This window comes from Balaenoptera borealis, assembly GCF_965194805.1.
Source record: "Balaenoptera borealis genome assembly, chromosome: 12".
Lineage (NCBI taxonomy): Eukaryota > Metazoa > Chordata > Mammalia > Artiodactyla > Balaenopteridae > Balaenoptera > Balaenoptera borealis.
The window spans coordinates 107,402,300-107,413,493 of NC_138869.1; the positions used below are offsets into that span (position 1 = coordinate 107,402,300).

Genomic DNA, 11,194 nt, shown 5'->3' on the forward strand with positions numbered 1-11,194 from the left:
GCTGAGGATTAGAGCTTAGGTAACTGGCCCCAGTCACTCTGCTGGTAACTTGCAAAGCCAAAATGAGCACCTGAATGTCGACACCTGGAATGTCCACTTTGCTTAGAAATAAAAATGGGGGCCACTGAATAAGTCCTACATATTCTCTGTACCTTGTATGTTCAGCTATTTCTTTTGTACATTTTTTCCAAAGTAACCATTAGCTACAATAAAGCATTAGCAACGCCCAGGGCTTGGATTAACATGAATTTTGAGGACTTATTTTTACATCTTTTATACACTGTGTTATTATTTAGATATTCATATTTGTATCATTACTAATTGTAACCACTAATTACTTAATTCCTATTACGTGCCAGGCCTTTTTCCCTCAGAACAAGTCCGCAAGGCACGAGGCTTAGCGAGGGTAAAGAACTTGCTCCTGTTGATGCTTTTTCTGTAACCTCACGGCTGAAGAGAGTCTCCAGCGGGGCTCGGCACCGGGGCCACATTCACCCTGACTGCTGGACAGAAGGTGAGGGCAGGCGCCAGCGGACGGCGGCTCTCTGATGCTCAGACAGAGCAGCCCCAGGTTGAACCGGAAAACATCTCTCTTCAGGCAGGCCGTTAGGTTCTGTAAAGTTATAATATTGTAAATGCACGTAACACACAATTTCAGGTGGAAAAGGCTTTCCTGACCAGGCCCTGGGATAAACCACTTTGCAGATTATGAAATACAAAGAGTCAGAGTTCCAAACAGCAGACTTACAGAGATAGTTTTGGAACGCAACTCAATTGTAGGTTAGGCGCCAGCTGTTCCGAAGCAAAGGTCTTACAGGAGTGCTTTTACCTACTTAACACGGGACTGCCTTCTTGTTTCCAGATTAACCAATACCACTGCTTGTTTTCCCCATTACAGGTCATATCAATTTGCAACTGCATTTATAAAACGGCAGTTGAAAATCCAGAGAAACGTGTTTTTCAGAGATATTTTAGGAGGAATGATTTGCACTGCTAAGTGGATGGGGCCTTCTTGCAACCATTTAATAACCTATTGTAACCGATATTGGTGCCATCACAGGAACCCCATTTCAATCCCTTTCTGCAAATGGGACACTGGATAAATGGGCATTTTTCAACGTTGACTTACAGAGCTGCAGACATTGACATATTTTTCCATCTGTATCAAAACAGTTCTGAAAATCGTTAAAGCGGGTCAGATCTTTCCTTTCTCCTTCCAAATGAGAAGCTTCCCAACAGGTGAAGTTCTGAAGCCAGGTATCTTCCTAGCCATGAGTGGAACTGACCCAGCACCAGCTGGCGGGGGGAGTGTCTGTGCGCGGGCGCGTGTCTGTGCGCGCGCGTGCGGGTGTGTAGGCAGGTACGCAGGAAATAAAGTAAAGCAAGCTTCACGCCGCTCCAACCACATGTCCTGCGTTCTCGCCCTCGAGACCGACGGCACCCACTTTTAAGACTGTGGGTCAGAGACGGATCCAGTTTCCTTGCTGCTGCCGCATCTCAAAGCCTGTGCGGGAGGGCGCGTCACAAGCGGGAAAGGCAGATTCTTGGGCGTCACCTCGGGGAGCCATCTCCCCGCTTCCCGAGGTGATTCTTCTGCACATTACAGCTCGAGGCGGGCAAGCGGGGCGAAGGACACCCAGGGCCTTGGGGCCCGCGACTCCGAGAGCTGATGGGGCGCAGGCACTGCCAGGCTGGCCCGACAGGAGCGCGCGCGAGCACTGCCCGCAGGCGTGAAGGGCTGCGCGGAACGCGGGCCCGGAGCGAGGGTCTCCCACCGCCGGACCCTCGCCGCTCCAGGCTCCGCACCTCGGCCGAGCGCAGCGCCCCGCCGCCCGCGCTCCCTCGGCCGCGCCCGGGTCACGGGTTAAAGGGCAAGGGGCCGGCGAGGCCATCACCACGCGCGTCCCCAGCCCGGCCCCTGGCCAGCGGCTCCCCTCACGCCGCCCCGAGCGCGCGGACAACGACGCGGGGGCTTCCGGTGAGGAGCGGCGCCATTACCTGAACGCAGCCACGGGCTCGGCCAGGGGAACGTGGCTCCCGGGCTTCAGCGTGGAGAGGAGGAGCCGCAGCCGCCGCGCGCCCCACCTGCCCTGCGCCGCCGCCGCCGCCATGGTCACTGGTCGCGCTCGCGCCGGAAGCGCGCATGCGGCGGCTCTCCCGGCCACCCCGAGCCCGCCCCACCGCGCCGCCCCGAGCACGCATGCGCCGGGCCCGTCGGCATCCCTGAGCCCGCACCCGCCCAACCGCCTCGAGCACGCATGCGCCGGGCCCACAGGCCACCATCGCTGCTCGGAACCCGGCCTGGACCGTTGGCGGGAACCCCCTGGCTTCTCGCTGGTCCCTGATAGGAACTGGGCTCGCGATCCCCGGAGGCGCCGGCACAGAGCGTCTTCCCTGGGTACCAGCTCTGGCTCAGCGGTGACCGGCGTCTCGCCCTCACGGAGGGGTGGGCCCGGGGCCGCCGGCCTGGCTGCTGACGGGGATGATGGGGTTGGTTTATTTTCTTCCCACCGCCTCACACCCACTAGGATCCCCGTTCTCAGAAATCCCAGAAATTAATGAGTGTCGGCGAGGGCGTGGAGAGTGGTGCGGGGAGGGGGGGGGGCTCGAAAATTAAATTAGAGCTTCCGTTCGATCCTGCAGTCAAGCAGAGGCTCCGGTACCTGCGCTCCGCTTCCCAGCGTTACTCGCGGGAGCCGAGGGGGAGGAGCCGCAGGTGTGGATGGTGGTTGGTGGATGATGGAGACGTGAGACGTGTACCCGTGTTAGGGGACACTGTCCAACTCCAGGAGGGAGGACGTCCCCGCACGCGGCACCACACGGGGGAACCTCGAGGGCATCATGCTCAGTCACAAAAGGACCAACAGTGTGTGAGTCCAGGTGTGTGAGGTCCCTGCAGCCCTCAGGTTCAGAGACGGAAAGTAGGACTGTGGGTATCAGGGGCTGGGGGAGGGGGAGTTAGTGTCTAATGGGTCAGAGTCTCAGTTTTGCAAGAAGAAAGGAGTTCTGGAGAGGATGGTGGTGATGACAGCACAACGATGTGAATGTCCTTAACGCCACAGCCTGTACCCTTTTTTTTTTAAACATCTTTATTGGAGTATAATTGCTTTACAGTGGTGTGTTAGTTACTGCTGTATAACAAAGTGAATCAGCTATACGTATACATACATCCCCATATACTCTCCCTATCCCACCCCTCTAGGTGGTCACAAAGCACCGAGCTGATCTCCCTGTGCTATGCGGCTGCTCCCCACTAGCTATGTGTTTTACATTTGATAGTGTATATAAGTCCATGCCACTCTCTCACTTCATCCCAGCGTATCCTTCCCCCTCCTCATGTCCTCAAGTCCATTCTCTACGTCTGCGTCTTTATTCCCGTCCTGCCCCTAGGTTCATCAGAACCTTTTTTTTTTTTTTTAGATTCCATGTATATGCGTTAGCATTCGGCATTTGTTTTTCTCTTTCTGACTTACTTCACTCTGTATGACAGACTCTAGGTCCATCCACCTCACTACAAATAACTCAAAATTTCGTTTCTTTTTATGGCTGAGTAATATTCCACTGTATGTATGTGCCACATCTTCTTTATCCATTCATCTAGCAATGGACACTTAGGTTGTTTCCATGTCCTGGCTATTGTAAATAGAGCTGCAAGGAACACTTTGGTACATGACTCATTTTTGAATTATGGTTGTCTCTGGATATGTGCCCAGTAGTGGGATTGCTGGGTCATATGGTAGTTCTATTTTTAGTTTTATAAGGAACCTCCATACTGTTCTCCATAGTGGTTGTACCAATTTACATTCCCACCAACAGTGTAGGAGGGTTCCCTTTTCTCCACACCCTCTCCAGCATTTATTGTTTGTAGATTTTTTGATGATGGCCATTCTGACTGGCGTGAGGTGATACCTCACTGTAGTTTTGATTTGCATTTCTCTAATGATTAGTGATGTTGAGCATCCTTTCATGTGTTTGTTGGCAATCTGTATATCTTCTTTGGAGAAATTTCTATTTAGGTCTTCTGCCCATTTTTGGATTGGGTGGTTTGTTTTTATCATATTGAGCTGCATGAGCTGCTTGTATATTTTGGAGATTAATCCTTTGTCAGTTGCTTCATTTGCAAATATTTTCTCCCATTCTGAGGGTTGTCTTTTCATATTTTTTATGATTTCCTTTGCTATGCAAAAGCTTTTGAGTTTCATTAGGTCCCACTTGTTTATTTTTGCTTTTATTTCCATTTCTCTAGGAGGTGGGTCAAAAAGGATCTTGCTGTGATGTATGTCATAGAGTGTTCTGCCTATGTTTTCCTCTAAGAGTTTTATAGTGTCTGGCCTTACATTTAGGTCATTAATCCATTTTGAGTTTATTTTTGTGTATGGTGTTAGGGAGTGTTCTAATTTCATTCTTTTACATGTAGCTGTCCAGTTTTCCCAGCACCACTTATTGAAGAGGCTGTCTTTTCTCCCTTGTATAGTCTTGCCTCTTTTATCAAAGATAAGGTGCATATGTGCATAAACCATATGTGCATGGGTTTATCTCTGGGCTTTCTATCCTGGTCCATTGATCTATATTTCTGCTTTTGTGCCAGTGCCATACTGTCTTGATTACTGTAGTTGTGTAGTATAGTCTGAAGTCAGGGAGCCTGATTCCTCCAGCTCTGTTTTTCTTTCTCGAGATTGCTTTCGCTATTTGGGGTCTTTCGTGTTTCCATACAAATTGTGAGATTTTTTATTCTAGTTCTGTGAAGAATGCCATTGGTAGTTTGATAGGGATTGCATTGAATCTATAGATTGCTTTGGGTAGTATAGTTATTTTCACAATGTTGATTCTTCCAATCCAAGAACATGGTATATCTCTCCATCTGTTTGTATCATCTTTAATTTCGTTGATCAGTGTCTTACAGTTTTCTGCATACAGGCCTTTTGTCTCGTTAGGTAGGTTTATTCCTAGGTATTTTATTCTTTTTGTTGCTATGGTAAATGGGAGTGTTTCCTTAATTTCTCTTTCAGATTTTTCATCATTAGTGTATAGGAATGCAAGAGATTTCTGTGCATTAATTTTGTATTCTGCTACTCTAACAAATTCATTGATTAGCTCTAGTAGTTTTCTGGTAGCATCTTTAGGATTCTCTATGTATAGTATCATGTCATCTGCAAAGAGTGACAAGTTTTACTTTTTCTTTTCCGATTTGGATTCCTTTTCTTTTTCTTCTCTGATTGCTGTGGCTAAAACTTCCAAAACTATGTTAAGTAATAGTGGTGAGAGTGGGCAACCTTGTCTTGTTCCTGATCTTAGAGGAAATGGTTTCAGTTTTTCACCATTGAGGACAATGTTGGCTGTGGGTTTGTCATGTGTGGCCTTTATTATGTTGAGGAAAGTTCCCTCTATGCCTACTTTCTGCAGGGCTTTTATCATAAATGAGTGTTGAATTTTGTCAAAAGTTTTTTCTGCATGTATTGAGATGATCATATGGTTTTTATCCTTCAGTTTGTTAATATGGTGTATCACATTGATTTGCATATACTGAAGAATCCTTGCATTCCTGGGATAAATCCCACCTGATCATGGTGTATGATCCTTTTAATGTGCTGTTGGATTCTGCTTGCTAGTATTTTGTTGAGGATTTTTGCATTTTCATCAGAGATATTGGCCTGTAATTTTCTTTTTTTGTGACATCTTTGTCTGGTTTTGGTATCAGGGTGATGGTGGCCTTGTAGAATGAGTTTGGGAGTGTTCCTCCCTCTGCTATATTTTGGAAGACTTTGAGAAGGGTAGGTGTTGGCTCTTCTCTAAATGTTTGGTAGAATTCGCCTGTGAAGCCATCTGGTCCTGGGCTTTTGTTTGTTGGAAGATTTTTGATCACAGTTTCAATTTCAGTGCTTGTGATTGGTCTGTTTATATTTTCTGTTTCTTCCTGGTTCAGTCTCGGAAGGTTGTGCTTTTCTAAGAATTTTTCCATTTCTCCCAGGTTGTCCATTTTATTGGCATAGAGTTGCTTGTAGTAATCTCTCATACTCCTCTGTACTTCTGCAGTGTCAGTTGTTACTTCTCCTTTTTCATTTCTAATTCTGTTGATTTGAGTCTTCTCCCTTTTTTTCTTGATGTGTCTGGCTGATGGTTTATCAATTTTGTTTATCTTCTCAAAGAACCAGCTTTTAGTTTTATTGATCTTTGCTATTGTTTCCTTCATTTCGTTTTCATTTATTTCTGATCTGATTTTTATCATTTCTTTCCTTCTGCTAACTTTGGGTTTTTTGTGTTCTTCTTTCTCTAATTGCCTTACGTCTAAGGTTAGGGTGTTTATTTGAGATGTTTCTTGTTTCTTGAGGTAGGCTTGTATTGCTATAAACTTCCCTCTTAGAACTGCTTTTGCTGCATCCCATAGGTTTTGGGTTGTCGTGTTTTCATTGTCATTTGTTTCTAGGCATTTTTTGATTTCCTCTGATTTCTTCAGTGATCTCTTGGTTAGTTAGTAGCATATTGTGTAGCCTCCATGTGTTTGTATTTTTTACAGATTTTTTCCTGTAATTGATATCTAGTCTCACAGCACTGTGGTCGGAAAAGATACTTGATACGATTTCAATTTTCTTAAATTTACCAAGGCTTGATTTGTGTCCCAAGATATGGTCTATCCTGGAGAATGTTCCATGAGCACTTGAGAAGCAAGTGTAATCTGCTGTTTTTGGATAGAATGTCCTATAAATATCAGTTAAGTCCATCTTGTTTAATGTATCATTTATAGCTTGTGTTTCCTTAATTATTTTCATTTTGGATGATCTGTCTGTTGGTGAAAGTGGGATGTTAAACTCCCCTACTATTATTGTGTTAGTGTCAATTTCCTCTTTTATGGCTGTTACCATTTGCCTTATGTATTGAGGTACTCCTATGTTGGGTGCATAAATATTTACAATTGTTATATCTTCTTGGATTGATCCCTTGATCATTATGTAGTCTCCTTCTTTGTCTCTTGTAATAGTCTTTGTTTTAAAGTCTATTTTGTCTGATACAAGAATTACTACTCCAGCTTTCTTTTGATTTCCACTTTTGCATGGAATATCTTTTTCCATCCCCTCACTTTCAGTCTGTATGTGTCCCTAGGTCTGAAGTGGGTCTCTTGTAGACAGCATATACGCAGGTCTTGTTTTTGTATCCATTCAGCCAATCTATGTCTTTTGGTTGGAGCATTTAATCCATTTACATTTAAGGTAATTATCGATAGGTATGTTCCTATTACCATTTTCTTAATTGTTTTGGGTTTGTTATTGTAAGTATTCTCCTTCTCTTGTGTTTCCTGCCTAGAGAAGTTCCTTTAGCATTTGTTGTAAAGCTGGTTTGTTGGTGCTGAACTCTCTTAACTTTTGCCGACCTGTAAAGGTTTTAATTTCTCCATCAAATCTGAATGAGTTCCTTGCTGAGTAGAGTAATCTTGGTTGTAGGTTTTTCCGTTTCATCACTTCAAATATGTCCTGCCACTCCCTTCTGGCTTGCAGAGTTTCTGCTGAAAAATCAGCTGTTAACCTTATGGGGATTCCCTTGTATGTTATTTGTTACTTTTCCTTTGCTGCTTTTAATATTTTTTCTTTGTATTTAATTTTTGATAGTTTGATTAATATGTGTCTAGGCATGTTTCTGTTTGGGTTTATCCGGTATGGGACTGTCTGTGCTTCCTGGACTTGATTGACTATTTCCTTTCCCATGTTAGGGATGTTTTCGACTATAATCTCTTCAAATATTTTCTCAGACCCTTTCTTTTTCTCTTCTTCTGGGACCCCTATAATTCGAATGTTGGTGCGTTTAATGTTGTCCCAGAGGTCTCTGAGACTGTCCTCAATTCTTTTCATTCTTTTTTCTTTATTCTGCTCCCTGGCAGTTATTTCTACCATTTTATCTTCCAGCTCACTTATCTGTTCTTCTGCCTCAGTTATTCTGCTATTGATTCCTTCTAGAGTATTTTTAATTTCAGTTTTTGTGTTGTTCATTACTGTTTGTTTTCTCTTTAGTTCTTCTAGATCCTTGTTAAATGTTTCTTATATTTTCTCCATTCTGTTTCTGAGATTTTGGATCATCTTTACTATCATTACTCTGAATTCTTTTTCAGGTAGGTTGCCTATTTCATCTTCATTTATTTGGTCTTGTAAGTTTTTACCTTGCTCCTTTGTCTGTAACATATTTTTTTGATGGGTGGTGCTGTATTCCAGTCTTACTGGTTGTTTGGCCTGAGAGGTCCAGCACTGGAGTTTGCAGGCAGTTGGATAGAGCCGGGTCTTGGTGCTGAGATGAGGACCTCCGGCAGGCCTCACTCTGATTAATATTCCCTGGGGTCTGAGGTTCTCTGCTAGTCCAGCAGTTTGGACTTGGACCTCCCACCACAGGAGCTTGGGCCCAACCTCCAGCCTGGGAACCAAGATCCTGCAAGCTTCGTGGTGCGGTAAAAAAAAAAGAAAGAAAGAAAGAAAGAAAAAAGGAGCAGTACAATATCAAAGAATAAAAAACAAAATAAAATTAGAAAGATAAAAAAATATATTAGGGGGGCTTCCCTGGTGGCGCAGTGGTTAAGAATCCGCCTGCCAGTGCAGGGGACGTGTGTTCGAGCCGTGGTCTGGGAAGATCCCACATGCTGTGGAGCAACTAAGCCCATGTGCCACAACTACTGAGCCTGCGCTCTAGAGCCCGTGAGCCACAACTACTGAGACCATCTGCCACAACTACTGAGCCTGCTCTCTAGAGCCCGGAAGGCACAACTACTGAAGCCTGCGTGCCTAGAGCCCGTGCTCCGCAAGAAGAGAACCACCGCAATGAGAGGCCTGCACACTGCAACGAAGAGTAGCCCCCACTCGCCGCAAGTAGAGAAAGCCTGTGTGCAGCAACAAAGACCCAACTCAGCCAAAAATAAAAATAAATTAAAATATATATATATTAGGAAAAATAAAACTATAATTGAAACAACCACAACAAGGTAAAATAAAACCACAACAGAAAAAAGAAAAAAAAAGGGGGGCGGGGAACAAGCCAAAAGGAGAGAATAGTGAAGTATAAAGAATAAAATAAAATTAGAAAAATAAAAGATTTATTAGGAAAAATAAAAATATAAAAGAATTAACAACAATGAATCAACAAGGTAAAACCGAACTCCAGTCGAAAAGAGGAAAAAAGAAAAAGAAAAAAAAGCCTTGGCTATGGGGGTGGAGTTTAGGTGGGGCGGGGGTGGGGGGGAGGGGGGAACTTAGGCAGGGGTGGGGCTTAGGGTGGGGCGGGACCTAGGCGGGTGGGGGTGGTGCCGTTTGAGCGTGGGGCGGGGCCTAGGCGGGGCGACGTTCAAGCGTGGGGCGGGGCCTCTGCTCAGGACCTGCGCAGAAGGGGAGAGGCAGCAGGTGGAAGGGAGGGCCTCTGGAGGGCGGAGTTCGGGGTTTGGAGGTAAGGCCCTGCGTGAGGGTGTGTGGGTGGGGTTTAGGCCCAGCGCGTTGGAGGGGTTCTCGGAGTGTAGAGGTAGGGCCCTGGGCGGGGGTTGTAGGGGCGGGGCCTGGGCTCTGCGGGGCAGGAGGGAGGCTCGGAGGGCAGAGGATTAGGCCCGGGAACCCAACAGGCTCCCCGGGGCGTAAGTGGACAGGGAAAGCGCTGGCGGCGTTCCCTCCCGTTCCTCCACGCCCCTCCCGCACCGTCTCCCCCAGGGTCTCCCCCTCTCCCCCAGGGTCTCCCCCGTCATAGCCGCTGGACCCCTAACCGTGGGTGGGTCCGCTGGGCGTAGGAACTCCTCCCCTCCCCCAGCCGCCCCCAGGGGTGCGGGTCGGAGGTCGGGCCTTTACTTGTGCTCCCCCTTCCCTCCCTCCCACTGCCTCACGACCCGCGCGGCTGGAAGGGGCCTCGGTGGGCAGAGGATCAGGCCCGGGATCCCAGCAGGCTACAGGCTGTACACGTAAAGATGAAGATGAAGATGGCAAATTTTATGTGTATTTCACCACTATTGAATTTTTCTTCTTCTTCAGACCAATTCAAGCTTTAAAGGTTATAAACATTATCTGCAATCGAAGATTCAATAGGGAAAAAAACAACTACCCTTTAATTCTGGCTACTCTCCTGCCCTACCTGAACTGAAGATACTTGGCTCGTTCGTGGCTGCTGCTTAGCCGTGGCTTGAATCGGAGATTCCAGCCGCTTCCGTGCACGCCACGTTACTTCTCCTCCCGGAGGCCCTGCCACTGTCATAGTCCTGCAGGCACAGTGCTTCTAGGTGCTACAGCCATGGAAAGTTCTGTTACCTGCAGTGTCCTCACTGGCCCATTGGAGTTTCTTGAGCAGTAAAGGCAGGTTTGGCTTAAATACGGATTATGCTAAAATATTTATGTTCTTTCAACATAAAGCTATCACATCAATTTCCTGCATAGAAAGAAAGAGAAATATGTAATATTCCAGCTACTATTGTTTGACTTTCAGAATCTTGGGTGGGGTCAACATTTCCTTATGTTTTCCTGATTGGGATTGATTGGGATCTCTTGTCGGAGATGATCAGGGTTAAAAATAATTGTACAATTTTAACACCAGTTATCCTACTGGTCAGCAGAAATGGTAGTGCTGAGGGTTTAGCAAAAAATTGGTGTAACAATTTTTAAGTACACACTTGAGAAGTAGCTCTGTGTATAACACTATTGTGCAGTTTAAAAAATAACTACTGTTTCTTAGAGTCACAGATGTAGAAAACAATCTTATGGTTACCGGGGGAAAACGGGGGGAAGGATAAATCAGGAGATTGGGATGGACATATATACACCACTATATGTAAAATAGATAACTAATAAGGACCTACTCTATAGCACAGGGAACTCTACTCAATACTCTATAATGGCCTATGGGAAAAGAATCTTAAAAAGAGTGGATGTATGTGTATGTATAACTGATTCACTTTGCTGTACACCTGAAACTAATATAACATTGTAAATTAACTATACAATAAAAATTAATTTAAAAAATAACTACTATTTTTGTGCCAGGCACCTTGTGATGCATTATCTTATTTTAATCCTCACATCAACCTTATGTACTACTGCCCTATTTATAGATGAGGAAACTGAGGCTAAGAGAGGTTAGGAAGCAGGCCCCAGGTACACAGCCAGAGCAGCAGAGGGGAATTTAAGCCTGCTTGATTTCAGAACCCTGTACCTGGATTATACCATAGAACTAATCCTTCAGTGATTTCCTT

The 11,194-nt window shown here is 45.5% G+C and overlaps 1 protein-coding gene and 1 long non-coding RNA gene across 5 annotated transcripts in view; one reads left to right on the forward strand and one right to left on the reverse strand.

Moving 5' to 3' along the window:
• Positions 1 to 2,426, reverse strand: part of BPHL (biphenyl hydrolase like) — a 26,167-nt gene extending 23,741 nt beyond the window's left edge. Inside the window, exon 1 of one of the 4 annotated variants that reach the window (XM_082346041.1) lies at positions 1,999 to 2,426. In XM_082346041.1, the coding sequence (XP_082202167.1) occupies positions 1,999 to 2,283 (285 nt within the window). In that variant the 5' untranslated portion in view covers positions 2,284 to 2,426. Of the gene's footprint in view, positions 1 to 1,129; positions 1,502 to 1,998 lie in introns of those variants that run through there. The other 3 variants (XM_082346042.1, XM_082346039.1, XM_082346040.1) reach the window with 3 other exon arrangements.
• LOC309607475 lies at positions 2,354 to 10,364 on the forward strand. Its single transcript, XR_014232412.1, has 2 exons — positions 2,354 to 2,490; positions 9,984 to 10,364. It is a non-coding gene; the product is annotated as an uncharacterized lncRNA (long non-coding RNA).
• The last annotated feature ends 830 nt before the right edge of the window (positions 10,365 to 11,194 follow it).